A 17803-nucleotide genomic window follows, 5' to 3' on the forward strand; every position below is an offset into this window, starting at 1 on the left:
TTAAAGAGAAAGTCAGAAGTAGTCACCAGGAGAAAGGTACTTTTCCCCCTGCCCTACATCTGGTAAGTGCATCTGAAACAAGCCAAATTCTGGACATGTTTCACAAGTATAAACTACTGAATAAAGACAGTCCTCAGCTCTTCTGGGGAAATACTGTGAAAAAGGACAATCTTATAAAAAATCAGAGTAATACATCATGCTAAAACTGCTCTCATTATCTCATATTATCTGTGCAGTGAAAAAAAATTATTTCATTCTTTCCATGCAGTAAAGCCTAAGATTATCTCATGCTTCTACCTCTGTGGTGTTGAGAACAGTAACTTGCCATGAAAAATCTCACAAAATGCAAAAATAAATTAGTGATTTCTGTATAATTTTATACACCTTCAAAAAAACACAGAAACTCAGGAAGTGCAACTTTTTATATCTTAGTTTGTCTTCTCCAACATGTGAGTAAGCTTCCTATTTCAGTCTACTTTCTTCTCTCATCTTCCTTGTGACATCATCCTCTACAACTATTGTGTTCTTAGGGTTGCTCTGCATGTTGCTTTCCCAGCATTCTTCCACTCTAAAGCTTTACTCTGTTATTATTTCTGAAAAATAAACAAAACACATGATTTTAATGAAAGAAAACATCCTCCCCTGCCTTCGTTATGGAGTCCAGTCGTTTAACTTTAAATGTACTCACTGATGCAGCCATTACTGCTTGTCGTTTCAACCAGGTTGGCACCATACTGTGAGGAACTTGTCCTTGGAATGGAAGTTTTCCTGACCATATGAAACAAGAAAACAGGTGTCAGGGAGGAAAGTTATCTAAGAAGAGACAAATGAATTGAATGATGCTTCCATTGGAAAAAGGGGCATGGATCTTCTGCAATTACTTTCAGTTAATACTCAACATTTTTTAGAAGCACATATTTGAGGCAGAAAAAGAGAGATTAGAGGCAGGAACAGCACTCAGCACTACATGTCTTCTCTCCTGAAGTTCAAGTTCTTGTTTGGTTTCTCAGGTCTTTATTTAAGCAATTAGTAGATATCACTGAAGTATTTATCATGAACTCTCTTAGCATTTGGAAGTGAAACATGACTAAGGTGTTATTTTCCACACTTCCCTGAGGAGAAACAGATCTTTTAAATAGAGCTGATCTCTTGCTGTCTCTTTCCTTTTCTTTTAATAGTAATTAGACATCTGCTCTCTTGAGAAGAGTCACGAGCTATCCTCCTTTCTGTCCAGTTTGTGTCCTGTGGTGATATACCTCCTCCACAAAGTCTGTTGTCTTGGACAGCTTAAATGGCTTTAATCCTAGACCCTGTTGTTCTGCCTGGCTGAGTTCCTGTTCATTAATATTACGCTTACCTTACAGGTAATGTAGCATTTCAACATGGACTTACAGTAAGGCACAGAAATGAACTGCAGATTTATTTTAGTTTTCCGTAGGGTTTTCTCTATTCCTCTAGGCTGTGGCATTCAGGTCTTTATAATGTTTTTAAACAAAAGCTAGCTTATGTGAAATCTATGCTACTCAGCTATCTTTCTTATCGTTCTCCCAGGAACTCTTGTACAGTATGTTTCTGGAGAAGGCAGGCCAGATGGACCTGCACTGATAGGTGAAATGCTTGTAGCAAAATCTGCCATTTCTTACCACAGTAACAATGTAATAGTAAGGATTTTTGCACACTTTCCTGTTTTCCCCAGGTTAAACTGACAGGCTTTATCAGAGCCACTGTCTGATGGGGTGCGTGTTTGTTTCAAGACAGAGAGTGGCTAGAGCTGGATTTCCTCTGCCTCCATACACTCTGCTGTGCTAGCATGTTATGCAGCTCCTGGGCCTAAACACACACAAAAGCCTACTCTAATCCAAGGCATTTTTTAGTGTTGAGCAGCAAATCACTCTCACAAAATCAGTTCTGATTTAAAATATGTATGTGTGGATAAGTTTTACATTCACAATGTAAATATTTGACTGTCTTCATTAAAATGAAATTGTTGGCATGATGCTGTCTTCTAGCGAATGCCAATAGTTAGAAATAGCAATAGTTTTATGTGCTGAGCTTGTGCGGAGGGTGGCAAACAGAACTGAACATGATCTTTGAAGACTGGGATTCTCCCTTTGACAGAGAAGAGATGTTTATTGCCTATGAAATAACACATTCCTGGAGAAAACATGATGAAGTAACATAGGAAGCTAATGTGCTGAACTGGTTTTCACCTTGATTTTGGGTGACAGTACTGTTCTTATGAATTCCTGCTGAATGATACACATTTGTTTTACAAGACTTACCTTTGAGGAGATACAAAACCAGGGTCTTTTCTTTGCAGCAACATTCCTCATCATGTTTTCAGAAAGTCAATTAAAGCTACTCAATTCACTACATAAATAATTCTGTTCTCTCAGCCTGAGACTAAGATAGCTCAACAGCAGCCTTTCCCTCAGTGGGTTCCAGTGGGAGGTTTAACCCGAGACTACTGTTTATCTTTTCCAGTTTTAAGCTGCTTTTTTTCATCACCAGTCCATGACCACTTCTGCCTCTCCCTTCCCTCCATTCTCTGCTGTTCCTTTCTCTCAGAGCTTTGGTTCCTTTCCCCTGTCTTTATTTTGTTCTGCTTTCCATCATTCTCACTCTCTAGCCCTTTTAAATTCTGGTTCTTCATTATCCTTGATTCTCTCTTCTCCTTGTAGGTTTGCTTTCCCAAACCATACAATCTTGATGAATCCTAGTAAATAATCAAATACAGCATGAAATCAGCTTAACAGCAGATTGCTGATGGATTGGAAAAAGGAAATCCTTGCCTGATAAAATACGTGATGACTCAGCTAAATATAAAAGGAGAAATTTCCCACTGTTCACCCAGAGCTTTTTCTGTGCAGCCCTTTTCTTTTATGGGTTACTTTCACTGTTATGATCTGGTTATATAAGTGGAGCAATGAAATCTTTTCCCTCCACCCTCGTATGCTGAATGGGTTTGTTTGTAGGGAGCATTAAATGCACTTGCACATGCCTGGTCCTGAAATGTGCCCCAAGCAGACTGAGAGGAAGAAAGCTTAGAAGGGAAATACAGGGGGATACAAGTGATGACAGGGACAAGAAAACAGAGCACTAATCTCCTAAATTCTAAAAGATTTTATGTGTAATTTTAGAGATTCCATTTCTGTACCTTAAACTCCAATTAATATCTTCCTTTTTGCACCCCTCCAGCTTGTATTACTGTGTACACTAAAACTGCACTAGAATCCTCTGCTGAAAAAGCCACAGAAATGCTTATTAACATGCAATGGTGGGGGAGAAACCTCTGCTTTCCGATTCTGGATCGAGCATACTTGTTAATCAAGTGTAATAGTGGAAACCTGCTGGCACGATATTTCTCTTAACATTTTAAATTTACTATATTCTTTGAAGAGGACAAGTCAAGGATGACACAAACTCACAGTTAACCCTTACAAGCCTCAATTCCACCCTCTTCCAGAATCTTATGATTGTGCTAGATCAAATGTTGGAGGAAAAAAAAATATTAGTGACAGCTGCTAACAACAATCCTTGTTTATAGAGCTGAATAGGCTCAAGCATTCACTTGAGACTTGTATGTTGGTCACTTTGGCCAAGAGATAAGGACTTTTACATGTTAAGTGTTTCTCTTACAGGTGAGTTCTCTAGCAGAAGATGATTGTGCTACATCAACCTCTGAAGTGTAAAGGTAAGACAAAACTTTTAGCCACTAATGTTCTTTTATAGAATAACAGAACGGTTTGGGTTGGAAAGGACCTTAAGATCATCCAGTTCCAACCCCCTGCCATTGTCTGGGATGTCTCACACTAGACCAGGTTGCTCAAGGCTCTGTCCAACCTGGTCTTGAGCAATGCCAGGGATGGAGCATTTATCACTTCTTTGGGCAGTCTGTGCCAGTGCCTTACCACCCTCATGGTAAAGAACTTCTTCCTGATATCTAATTTGAACTTTCCCTGTTTAAGTTTAAATCTATTACCCTGTTGCTACAGTCCCTGATGAAGAATCCCTCTCCAGCATCCTTTGTAGGACTGCTTCAACCTGCTGGTCACATTTCTTTTCTTTAGTATAAAGAAGCTGAACAAGGTTTTATGAGATTTCCGCAGCTAGTCTGGTACATAAGAGAGGTTCAAGGGCAACTCTGTCAAGACTGAGTTGCTGCCTTTGTGTTTCTAATAAAGAGGCACTGCTTCTTGTTCTGCCAGTTAGGTAAAGCTCGAGTAAATTGATTTCCTATGAAGAAGTAGAGTACTTGGGGTTCATCTTCCAACTGTCTCATAAAAGACTTGCACAGGTCTGTCATTGCTGCTATTCTCAGCTTCTGTACTTTGTAATGCAAGGCTCTTTGCCTGTAAAACTCAGTAAATGTGTCTCCAGCCTTCCCCTAAGTTTACTGTATGCAAGAGGAAAGGAATCTTTTAACAGATTACTCTCTGAAGTCTCTGCTCGCTGAAGGCTATTTTCCTCTTCTCAGAGACAAGCTTTATTTCTAAAGAAATACTCTCTGTACCTCTGTGAGACTTGAGTATTCTTTTTCTTTAGTTAAAGCTGTATTCCATTCTAATAACTTTATAGTAATCTGCAAGTGTTGTTTAGCGAATTGCTGGCATGGTGTTGCACAGCTAAGACAGGATTAATTTAACTAAAATGACTAAGTGGGGTATCCTCTGCAATGAGGGGTTTTAATACAAACTCTGTTTTATCAAATACTCTTGCTTCTAAATATATTCAGCTATGGGAAAAGCTGGCATTCAGTGGGTTTCCATGACAGCAGCTGAGGTAAAACTAGACCAGCTATTCCAAAGGTCGCTCACTGAAAGGCACTGATCAAAGAGGTTGATTTAGCAATGTGATTATGGGAGAGCAAAGAACAGAATTGCAAGAACCTCAGGGTATCATAACCAAGGAGAAATGCAGCACAGGAGAAAGAGGAGGTGGCTGCAAGTCTGTGATAGTTAAGAACTACAGGGCCTAGTAAGTTGCCTCATAAAGGAGTATTAACAGTATATGACGAAATGAGCTCTTACAAAAAGTGCTGTACTCAAAAAACAAGAGGGGATGTAGGAGGCTGATTTACACACATGAATGCTGAGAGTAAGCGAAAACAGTAAGATTGTTTGGGTTTGGTATAAGTGTACTCATATTTGTACAGCATCAAATGTTGACTTAATCCCAGAAACCACTTGTGTGTTTTCACTGGAAGTCCTAATATTCCTGAAATTCTACTAAAATCAAAGCTGCATCACTTGCTCTCTAGCACTGATGTTTTCTTGCTACTCAAACATGCATCATCCTGGACAAATGAGTTAGTATTCTGATTTGTTCTAGATGTTAGTTAGTTAATGAACATTTACCTGGGTTTATTCTTGAATTTGATTTTTCCTTAGTTTTCCTTTCTAAACCAGAAGTTGTAAAGGAATTCGGAGCTGATGGCCCCAGTTCGTTTGGCTGGCAATTCGATGCAGTGGAACAGTTTCTGATCTCAAAGCACTGCAGTAATTTGCTTCTACTTCTCAATCTTTGAACAACGTAAGGGTTGTCCAACGTTTTGCACTGTTAGCACTAGCTCTAGGTAGACTGTGAAAATCTCTCAGAAATGGGTGTGCTGCGTGTCTTTTTTACGAAGCAACTGAAAGTACTAGCTTAGAAAAGACATTGAGAATACTGCAAGCCAGTAAGTAAAATATCACAAGCAACAGGTTGAATAATCCACATTAATTATGCTGAATAACCATACAAACCTTATGGATAATTCATTACATACTTTTACATTCAAATAATTAGTACATGATTACCAGAAGAAATTTCTACTTGATTAAATAGCTTCAGCACTCTGAAGCACTTTTACCTGCAAAGGAAGTAGAATGCTCCAATTACAAGAACTCCTAGAAGAAGCAGTGAAGCCAAGAAAGCTGCAAACAGGTCACCTTTAGCTTGAGACTTGATGCTGGGCAGCAAAACTTCCTCACAGCGGGCTCCTGTGTAATTCTCAATACACCTGGGAAACCAAGTTTTATTGGGATTAGATGGCAACTTGTCATCTAATATGAAAAGCACAAAGGCTTCTTTTGGTCTTAAGTGGGGTTGGAACTTGTTACAGCGTAATTGAAGGTCTGTATTTGCTTTGCAGCAAGTTTTCTTATGAAATTTCCACTCACCTCTCATTTCTGGAACAAAGGAAATGGGAATGTTGGGCATCAAGTTTACATTCTGATCTATACTGTGTTTATATCTTAAACCATATCTTTCTTAATACGTTAACTGGATCAGCAATATGCTTCACAATGGTGTACCTGGCAGTTACATCTGCCTCCTCCACTGGCAAGTTTAATTAATCAAATCCACCTCTTCAGTATTAACTGCACCATCCCACTGGTTCTCATGCAGTGGTCATGCTTTCTTTTCCCTCTTTCATGTAATTTCCTAGCTTTCTTTTGGGGAGAGCTAGTACTGTCAGCTAAATAGATCAAAGAAATAGGAATTCATCGGAACACAGTACACATTAAATTGCTGAAGTAGTTTAAGCAGTGTAATATTTCATGCCAGAACATGTTACATGCTTAGTGAATGACCCTCTCTTGGAGAGATGTAGCTGAAAGTCTTCTCTACAATGCCTCTGAATGCCTCTGAAGTCTTCTCTACAATGCCTCTACAATGCCTCTGAAAACTTTTTCTGAAGGAGGATTAAAATGAATATAGTATTTTGCCATGGTAAAATGGTATGATATTTTATTAAAAATAAATAAAATTCATGGCTTAGTAATTCAGGTAGAGTCAAAAATAGATAGGTTGAAGTAAAAATAATCATAGAATTGTTTAGGTTGGAGAAGACTTTCAAGACGATCAAGTCCAACCATTAACCCAGCACTGCCAAGTTCACCACTAAACCACATCCTTAAGTGCCACATCTTCACGTCTTTTAAGTATCTTCAGGGATGGTGACTCAGCCACTTCCCTGGGCCAGCCAGTGTTCATTTGTCTTACATTTTGCACTTATTCTTCTATGTTTTCTTAAGGAATTTATAGCATTACAGAAAACAGGAAGCACTTCATTCAATAACTGCATTCTCCATATATCCTTTGTGTATGTAAATTTGCTTCTCTATTTGTATTGCTAAAGATCTTGCTCTTTCTTGCTATTTCTGGCACTGAAGTCATAATAATAGGTGACATAAGCAATTGCATTAGCAGCTGCAAGATATAATTTCAGATGAGGGATAAGAAGGTGGAGTGGGGAGGAACTGCCAAAAAGAAGAAAGATGTCTAGCATATCTAAGTAAGAGAAAGGCATCACCTTGAGTATACCAACATGCATGCTTGATGTGACTCCCAGCATTGCTTCCAGTACACTGACCACTATCTCAGTGCTACTGGTCTAAACTATTGCACGGAGAATTACTACCATTTCTTTTTGGAAATAAAATGGGAGATTTAGACACTAGTTAAAAAAGAGGTAATTATCATCATATATTAAAGCTGTGCAAGTGATCAAACAGCCACCATTTGCTAAGGATGATGTGAGACTTTTCAGAGTTACTATATTTGACTGCTGGGAGAAGGAAGGGTAGGCAGACTGCTCTGATTGCTGGAGATAATGTTCCAGATATTTACTGTAGGTATAGTGGCATTTCAGTGGCCTATTTCTGAAATACTGTAGAATACTTTAAGAATAGAAGTGTAGTTTGAGTGGGGCATTGTTCTCTGGCAAGCAAGAGAGAAATGCTTTGGAGAGCTGAATAGGATAACAGGGACAGAAAATGGAATATAAAATTCATAGAAGTATTCTTGAATACCAATGAAAACTGGAAAATGATGTAAGTCTAAAATGATACAGGAAGAAAAAATAAATAGGTTTTGGCATCAGATTAAGGCTTATGGAAAAGTTCTAGAGAATGATTGTAAAGGGTAAGTCAGTAGCCTAAGAGAAAACTGAAGCAAGAGGAAGAAAAGGCAGTCCTCCTGGCTGGAGGGAGTTGCATATAGGATTAGGTAGAAGGTCAGGCTTAGAGAACTGTTGTGATATGTGAGTTGGCATGAGCAGTGCATGGAAGCTATATTCATGTCCTGGTAAAAACCACAGGAAAAACTGGGAATGTGATGACAGTGTAGCAAAAAGGTCACTGAGATTGTAGCCACTTTCTACTAAACAGAAAATAGAACCAGATGTTTAAGGTACTCACAAGTCTTTGAGAGGGAAAGAAGCCACAAGGCCTAAGACAGTAAGAGGGAAACTATAGCCAGTATGAGTCCAAGGTTATAGCAAACAGGAAAAGACCCACACTAAAACTTAAATGTCCTGAGTGCTGAACGTATTAATTCTTCTGGGATGTAACGAAAAAGTGTTCTAGAACCATGGTTTCCATGACTTGCCAGTCCAATAGTATCTGACTGTGTGCAATGGATTAGGGATTACAAAGCTTTCCAGCTACTTTCTTTAGGCTGACCTGTTGATGTGTTTGCTGAAAGTGATTCCATGCTATGTAGAAAATATTTTCATGTAACCCAAAAATGATGGAGGTTTGCATAGAAATGGGAAAATTGAAATGAGGTGTCTCTTGGTAACATTTAAACAAAATCGTAGCTAATATGACCTTAGCAACAGGCTCTGCTACAGTATGGGCATTTCTGAAAATCCAGGTGTTCGGATATTCGTCATGAAGTCATTGATGCTAATGTATGAACAGGGGAGTACTATGTTCAATGTAGAAGCAGCTGATGGATTAAGGCAAGTGAAAAAGGGAAAGGTTTCTACTGTAAGTCCTTTCCTAAAACCAGTGGGAAAGAAACTAAGCAGAGTTCGATAGTTAGCAGTGGAACTCATTTATCCTGTTGCATTAGCAGAGCTCTGATAATTTCAGTGGAGTTACAGTCACAATGACTGTAAGCAAGACAGAAAAGCAGTCTCTAACAAGCAACTGGGCTGTGAACATAATCCAGACTGATGATATCTATAGAGTGTCTCATAGAGGCAGTCAGTCTTACTATACACAGCCTTAAAAGTCAATAGCAACTCAGTTTAACTTGTTTAGAATGGATGCCAGGAAGTAGAGCTCAAGTTAACCATGACACACTTGTAGTTGTTCATGTGGCAGGCAACTGTGTTTCTGCACTTGAATGAATGAGTGCAAAAACCAGAAGCCTGCTTCTAGGCTATAGTAAGGCAGAGTTGTGCTAATCTGAGTCATCTGGCCACTAGGCCAGGTATTGCACAACATCCGCATGTTCTTAGCCTCCTGTTTCAGCACATGCTGTCTGTTGGCTTTAAAAGGAACTATGCAGCATTCCAAAGTTGATTTCTAAAATGGAATAAAGGTCTTTCCTCCTCTAAGAAATTTCAATTTACTGTTCAATCAGATTCGAAAGACAACAGCCTCCAATGTTTGAGGTAAAGCTGTGAGACTAGAAACTTCCTTTTGCAGACAGCATCCAGATTTCTGCTTTCCCAGGTGCCTGCACACACCCACCTCTTGTCAGATGAGATGAGCCAGCCTTAACTGTTGTATACAAAAGTAGGGTAGGGGCTGTGCTGGAGACAAAACACTAACATAATACATCTAAAGAAATCCACGGAATCTTTCAACATAGGTTGTTAATCAAAACTACCCTTATCAGCATCAATGCAAGGTAGAAAGAAATAGACTGCATTGGATGAGGTGTCAGGAGGTGACCAGTGGGTCTGCAATTATATTGATCCTTTACAATCTGATCAGTAATTAAAATGTAAGTATAATAGCTCTCCAATAACACAAGGCATTACTGCTGTCTCATTTGCAGATGTGGTTCATGAGACAGTGCAAGTGTCTGATTTATGTAAGAAGGTTTCTTTCTCTTGCAGACTCTAAGGTGGGTGTCATAAGCGAGTACCTGACAGACTTTAAACACGGAAGTAGGATTTGAGTCAAACGTGCACACAGACTCCCATTGCTTAAGACTGTACTACGAGAGTCTTGATTTTAGTTTTTGTTTAGTCTTCCTTTAGTCAGGAAAAACCTGGATGCTTTTTGGTATAAAAATTATTTGCATGTAAATATAAAGCTCTAAGCAGAAGAAGACAGCTGAAAAATTATCTGCTTGTCAAAGCAATTCAGATTACATGGCTGAGAGCTTCAAAATCACCATAATCTTCCATCTGTAGCAGGCTCCTAAAAATCATCCTATTCCATACACTTATAAGGGCATCATGTATGTACTTGCTATCTTTTTCACAGCAAGTATGAAAAAGAATTTAAAGCCAAAATGAATAAGCAGTGGCAAAGTTAACTGGAAGCCCTAAGCAGCCTTTAAAAAAGTTTTCTGTTCAGAGGAGTTTCAAAACTGTTACTCTGAAGCTGTATTCATATACATAAGGAGTTAAACAAAAATGCTCGAGAGAAGTTTAAAGAATGGGTTTCTTTCCCCTAGAACTGCCTTAGCTATGAGTTTATATGGCAAGCTTTAGTGTATCTGGTAGTGATATTAATTCTGATCACTAATATTTTTCAAACATATAATGTTCCATTTTATATTTTATGTCCCATTAAAGGTAGATCTTAATAGTGGCTTTTTTTGGCTATACTTCTGGTGTGAGTTCTGACTTCCGTTCCTACCTTTCAAGCTAAAAGCAAAACTGAAAAGTACTGATTGGACACTTTGTTTTCAGAAGAGCCTGGGGTATGTGAAAGTGTAGTTTGGGAGGCAGGGAAAGAAGAAAATCCCAGATGAGTGGGAAGCCCTTCACTGGCAGCTTGCAGTGGGTATATTCTGAAGGCTGACAGCGCAGCAGGTGTGTCATCTGTGGGGATGTTTGAAAACAGAATGAAGGACCCATCTCAGAGAAAGAGCCAGACAAGGATATACAGAAAGTGATGGAAAGAATTTGTACAAGATTTATGGGATTAGTATAGGAAAGATAGAGGAGAGATTTGATTGGGGTAGAAGCAAAGGAAGGGGAAAGCAGAGATAGCCCTTAACTGTACACTGGAATTCCAGGGATATTTCCAAAGTGCCTCTTTCTCTTGCAGTACTGAGCCTGAATGCACTGCCTTCTGTGGAGTATGATCCTGTCCTCAAAAGGAGAGCATTCACTGTAAAGTTCTGTGTGTACTGCCCTCGGAAGCAGAGGAACTGTGTGTGGCCTTGTATCATCTGTACTTGTCTGAAATAAAGAGGGCTCAAAGAAATCAGCCATTTGTAAGACAAAATGGAAGTAGCAAAGCTTCCCCTCAGAGAACAAAATCTTTGCTTAATTCTGCACTGCATTAATTAATGGGACAGCTGTGCATTGGGTGCTGAGGCAAACAGCTTTCAGCTCCATGTATTATGATACACCTGAGGCAGCTGCTCTTCCATCCTTCTCCATTCTGCTGTGCATTTGTTTAGTACATTTGAGCATCGCTGGGTTTGAAGTGCATCTTGTTCATGGTGACAGGTGTGTCTTCTGCTGCTGAGAGCACGAGCTCAGTGTTAGGGAAGGGATGAGGGAAGATGGCAGCTGAGCAGCTTCATGTTCTAACGCACATCAGCTCTACTTAAAATCTGCTGATGTTGCACAGGGTAGGGTGGGTCAGCTATTTCTGTTAAATCTCCACCTTGTGCATATATTCATTTCTGAATGGTAAAAGCAACTGAAACTCCAAAAGTAAGCAGTGCCTCTTGATTTGCTACCATGCTACAAAAAGCATATTTCTGAGGAATGATGCAATTTTGATCGTTACATTGCGAAATTACTTGCAATGATGTCACATCAAGTAATCTGGGCTAACTGTGTTCAGCACAACTCATTTGTGTAAACAAGGAGCATGTCAAGGTAAATGTGTTTTAAGGTGTTCTTACAGTTTGTTAGTCTGTTCTTGCTCCATTCCCCCCATTAATCAATGCTGTACTGATGACCATTCAGCCTTTGATTCCAAAAGTGACCCAGTTTTTCCATTGATGGGAGATGAGCATCTGAGGACACTTGGAAGCTTTAGGGGGTATTTGGCAGAAGCCTGCATCAAGGAAACTTTGCACAACCACAGGATGATGCCAGCCTTGAAGTTCCAAAGCACCAAATATTTCTCTGAATTCTGCTGAATAGAGATGCATTTTTTCTGTTGTTTCTATTCACATCACTGCTGATTACCAAGATATCTGTGTGTAAACAAAACCTTTCTCATCTATAATTAGCCTTCTCTGACTGATTAAGGAACATGCTTAGAATGAGGACATGCTTAAATAGAACGCTGCTATTTAAACCCATATAACTTCAGAATCAACCACTAGATACAGAAGAAAAATACTTGGCAATTTAAATGCAGTAAGATTGCCTGAGTATAACAGAAGTGCTCTGAGGATGTTGCTTTTCTGCTTCAGCAGATTATAAAATCCTCTGGTACCTGAATTACAGATTTCTTCATTTGGAGCCCTTTTAAAGTGGAAATTATCCCTAGTGACTAGCTTGTGCTCCTGAAGAATGTATTGTTCTGAGTATTTGTTACCTCATATTTACAGTCACTGCATCAAACACACCTTCCTCATAACACTGTCTAGCAACGGTTGAGAGGGTGCTTTGAAATTGTGTAACTGATGCTGTTCAGTCTAACCATTGTGTTTTCACCTAAGTATGTTAATGTTGTAATATGGGATTCCTTCTAGGACAAAGAACATGGAAATGTCAACGTTTTACTTTTTGTGGGTGTGGTATTCATTTTACATTGCATAAGCTTGCAAGGTTTAGCAGTTAGAATAAATCATCATCATCATACAGCACTTCTGAGCTTTACCCTCACTTCTGGATCTGATTCACTGTGTGGCATTGGACAACATGCCTAATGCCAGTAGTGCGCTGTGTGTATCTTTCACTGAGCATTTACCACAAAATTGCCTCTTCTCTCTCATTTACCAGATGAGTTTACAGGCTTGAGTTTAAACGTTTACATTGAACTGTCCCAAACAAAAGAAAGAAATACTTTAAGATTAGGCATCTTAGAAAAGATTTTTGTTTCCTCCTTCAACTGTTTGATCCAATTATCGTTAGTTGTAGCTCAAGATTGACGAGGGAGCAGCAGTTACCACAGAAGAAGAAAAGGTAATATCCTTAGTGTATGTAATACATGTCTGAATGCCTGTTATTATGTTAAGTAAACCCATTAAATTAACCATAATTTGTCCTGAGGAATGGTAACTCAGAATTAGGAAATGCAGAACCATGAAAAATTACAGTTTGATTTAGCATCTTCTTATGTGTTGGTAAATGAGAAAGTAAAAGGATAGGGTTGTATATGTGCAGGAAATGTATCCATGTGCAAGACAGGAAGTACTTCTTTTCCAGTGTGCTACATGGGTTCAAAAAGAATGGTCCCATAAATGAATGGTATAAGAAATGTCTGTATTTGCTGCCTTGATGTTTCTTTATCCAGTGGTCTTTGGCTGTCACTGTAAAGCTGCCCTCTGAGTATTTCAGTGAGATTCGGAGAACACGGGAAGTCCTGAATAACATTCTTTTTTACCCCCCTTGAAAGATAATATTCCTTTGTGTGCCTCTTCATTTTGTTCAGGTCAAGCCATTTTATGTTACAAGAATTTCTGCAATGTAATTCATCTGAAAGAAAACCAAGGAACATGCTTTGCCTCTCTGAATGCCTTTCCTACAATCTATCCTCCGAGAGGCAAAGGGTATTTTGTTCCTTTCTGCATTATAATGAGAGGAGGAAATATGGCTCTAAATATAGAGAGCATATGAATGCATACGTAACTGAGTATTGTTGCACCTGTCAAACAAATATACACCGAGTATACACATTTATTGTTCTCATATTGTCATGTCTCTGCAAACTAAATAAGTAATCTGAGCATGAATTATTGGATATGGAACAGCCATAACTAATAGGTATTTTCTTTTATATAACATTTTAAGCATAATTCCTTAGAGAAGCAAACTGGAGAAACAGTCTTTAGACAGCTGCTGGCCAATACTTAAACACACACATTAGTTTCACTGACCTGCAGAATGGACTGGGTACAGTAGGAATCATATAACAAATCCCTCCGTTTAGACAAAAAGCTCCATAACTGGTGCCACAGAGTTCTTCATGATCTTAAAAATAAAACCAAAACAGACACAGAGAAAATTGGAGACTGTATTTTTATCAGTGAAAGGAGATGTTAATCGGCCTTTTAGGGAGGGAGGGTGGCTTCCTTAAAAAGATACAAGAAACCCCCACAAAAACACCACCTCCCCCAGAAAAACCAAACAACCCCTCCCACACGAACAAAACCACCCTATGAGCAAATAATGTATCAGTCTTGCCTTCCAGGACAGCTACATTTAACACTCCCTATCTTGCAGAATTGTTTCGTGTAATGACATGCAAAAAAACCCCATAAATTTATCACTATATCAGACATGAAGCACCTAAATTTTATTAATACCTGCAAAATTTCTCTTGCAATGAGAGGGAATTTTGGGTTCTCCATTACTTTTGGCTTTCATGACCACAAACTGTATTGATTACAGTGATTCACATCATGACCCATAGGAAGTCAGGTTTGTTCCGTTCCAGTGGCACAAACTATCTTTAGCTTAACTAGCTTCTGGGAGAGAATCAGTCAGTACACATAAGCCCAGAAGTGTCTCAGGTGTGGACTAGGGCACTCTGAGCCTGCTTCAGGCTGTGTTAAGAGCTGAATCATAGCACAGTAGGGCACCAGCAGGTTTTCCCACCCCAGTTTTTCACCATCAGTGGAGGAGCTAGCCTATGAAGTGTCACTTACGTAGAAAACTGCCTGTTACAGTGTCATTTCCACAGATCTCACAAAGGCTTTTTCCTACCTCAGTAAACTTATTGTATGAATTGTTGGTGTGTTAAACACAATTGGGCATTCTAATAACACCCCAAATACAGGATACTACTGTTGGCACTTGTAGCAGGAGTTGCCCATTTTGTGCTTAAAAGTAATACCTGACTGTAAATTTGGATTTATTTATGATATTTTTGATGCATCAGTAACTCACTTTTTATATATGCATATATATTTTTACATATTTCTTCAATCTTAGGAAACCACAATACCTCAATCAAAACAAAACCAGAGCAGTCTTCTGACACCACAAGTATGAGAATCATGTGCTACCTCACACTTCAGGTGTTGGTTTTGCTATTCTTTCTCCCAGAAGTTCTGAAAATAAGAATTCTGCTGTCTCACGATTTATGTATAGAGGGCACGTTCTATACAAGATATAGGGTTGTTTAAGAGGAAAAAAGATTTTAATTTTCTTATTTTTCCTTTTGGAAAAAAGAGTTAGGGTTCATTCCCCTGTATTCCTGAAGAAAAAAAGTGAGGAGTGTGGCCATAAAGCATTCTACCCCTGAGGGAGCTTCTACAGCTTTGTAGAAACTGGCTTTCCTAAGAGTGGCAGAAAAGCTGAGCTACTTCTAACCCTGTGCAACAAGACCATCACGCATCCTGCTGTCCTCTAGACCATCTCTAGTAATTCCATTCTCCTGGCTTTTCATACATCCTTCCATTTGTATGAGGGCATATCTGACATAGAAGGGTGAGTTACATTACATCGTTTTATCCTTAACCCTTACATTATTTTAAGATGAAGGCAGTTACACAACAGAGCTCAAAAGGAATTCAGTTTCATGGTCACGTCATCAAAGTGCTAGCACCCAAATGGTAGCTGGACCTTTTTGCATGTGTGTAGATAAATTAATGAGTTGAAGGAGAGGGGAGGTAAGGCTGAAAAGACCAGGCTGGATGGGGCTTTGAGCAACTTTATCTAGCAGAAGGTGTCCCTGTCCATGGCAGGGGGTTGAAACTGGATGAGCTTTAAGGTCCCTTCCAACACGGATTCTATGAATCATGCTTGAATTCCTGTTCATGTTTGACCTTGTTACATTGGCTCAGGATGTGGCACAACAGAAATGTCTGTTCTGCTCTATCCTGTTAGAAGGTAAATGGAAATTAATCTTAACTCTGATGCTTTCTGTGCTTGTCTACTGGCAATTAATTTACTGCAAGGTCACTATCAAAAGATTTTTTATCTTATTTTTGCATGCATAACAGTATAACTACAATAGGAATAAAAAGGTAACAGAAAAAAGCAAGAAGGATTTTAAACAAGAACTGTGTTTTATTTTAGTCTATTAAAACCTAACAGTGGAACTTCTGTGACAGTGTAATGCAACTGAAGGCTACATCCTTTCTTAAATGAAGGAACTTTGACCTCCTCTAAACTCTTTTAAGCATCTGAGGGAGTTAAGTGTTGTTGAAGTTCTACCAGGTGGAAAAGTGAGTTGATGGAAGGTATGCAACACAGAAAGATCCTTTTAGACAGCTCGTGGAAAGCCTTCAGAGAAATTCTCATGAGAATTAATGAGAACTTGTTAACCTCCTTAAAATCCTGCCTTAGTTCTATTTCTTCATCTTTATGCAGAAATAGGCCTGTCTCATTCTGGCATAGTGGTGTAGTACTGAAGAAAACTAAATGCCTCAAGTCATTCAGGTCCCAGAACATTTGGGAGAATGATTCTCTCACTGTTCTGCTGTGAGCTGTGTATTAAGGACCAGCCCTGCAGCCCAACCAGACGTTTCTGTTCTGGCAGAATACCTCAGGCACTCTGCCTTAGGCCTATTAGAGAAAAGTGAGAGGAGTGGAGAGAGAGAACAAAAAGTGCCTAGGAAGCCTTCAAAACCCTTCTGATTGTAATTGCAGACAATTTCTCTACAGGCTATTTCTTTCTAGAGCTAGACTTCTTTCCAGTGCTAAGGGAAAAATTGTAACCCTAATTTTACCAGTAATGAGATATTTGAAGAACTGTCTGTGTAGATCAGGTGCCCCATTTTCCATCCAGTTGTGCTTTTCATTAGTTCTATTTTTTGTATTAATACTTTGTTACTACTTATTGAAAATACCAGTATAAAGTAGATGAGAGAAATATGAAAGAGAATAAAAGAAAACTGGGGACACTCCAACAATATAAGAAAATATTAATTACTGGTAGTAGTGGGTTTTGATACAATAAAAAATATAAATTATTGTATCCATACCCATTTGACTGAAATGTGGTAGTCTGGATCAGATTTGAAAGCTACAGCTCTATTTATAGACAAGAAAGCATGAAAGCAACAGTTTTCCCTTTGAATTTACAGTCAGTGATGCAGAAGAGTACACTGGAGAATCAGAAGGGTTCAGTACAAGCCAAAACCCAGTGACATGGATGTCAGTGAATGTGTTAAGATTCTTTATTAGGTAAGACAATACATTATATTAATCTAAAAATGCAAATTGTATGCTTTGAAGGTGAACTGTGTACTACATTCAGGCTACCTAATCAAGATAGAAACGTTTTAGTAAGTCAAGTGATGATGGGCAATTACACAAAAAACTAAAAAAGATATAGCTTTTCAATTAATACAACTGTAGAAACGTTATCAACTCTATATATTCTACGTAGTGTGTATGTATGTATTTTTATATGTCCTCCTATGTGAGAGAGAAAATAATGAGAAGCAGGGCACCAAAGTTACTTTGCAAAAAGGTAGGGGTTTGGTGGGAGGAGAAGTGAAGAAGAATGAAACAAGATTGTTCTTTCTAACACTAGACTGTGAATACTTAAAACTGAGAGGCAGAGGTAACAGCAGCCTTTAAATACACTGAGTCTCCATTATTCTTTTGAACACTGCTCTAGAGCCTGTCCCTAAACTATCTTGTCTGTTTGCGTTTAAACTTTTGTAACCCGACTGTCCTATCTATTAAAAAGAAAGACAAATAAAGGCTCGACACCACCTTAACCCCCAAAGAACCAAGCCAGCCTTGGTAATGCACGTGTTGACC

At 38.8% G+C, this 17803-nt stretch overlaps 1 protein-coding gene across 4 annotated transcripts in view; it reads right to left on the bottom strand.

The window, feature by feature from the left end:
• Positions 1–352: 352 nt before the first annotated feature.
• The window catches only part of NRG4 (neuregulin 4), a 48769-nt gene continuing 31318 nt past the window's right edge, over positions 353–17803 (bottom strand). For all 4 annotated transcript variants that reach the window (XM_061447308.1, XM_061447312.1, XM_061447310.1 and 1 more), the window contains 4 exons: positions 13963–14056; positions 5852–6001; positions 689–768; positions 353–593 (listed from right to left, as the gene is read on the bottom strand). In XM_061447308.1, the coding sequence (XP_061303292.1) occupies positions 577–593; positions 689–768; positions 5852–6001; positions 13963–14056 (341 nt within the window). In that variant the 3' untranslated portion in view covers positions 353–576. The remainder of the gene's footprint in view (positions 594–688; positions 769–5851; positions 6002–13962; positions 14057–17803) is intronic.

Source organism: Pezoporus flaviventris, unplaced genomic scaffold (genome assembly GCF_033815535.1).
Source record: "Pezoporus flaviventris isolate CSIRO_AGI_PZ_B2104156 unplaced genomic scaffold, CSIRO_AGI_Pfla_v1 ptg000006l, whole genome shotgun sequence".
In the NCBI taxonomy this organism is placed as follows: Eukaryota; Metazoa; Chordata; class Aves; order Psittaciformes; family Psittacidae; genus Pezoporus; species Pezoporus flaviventris.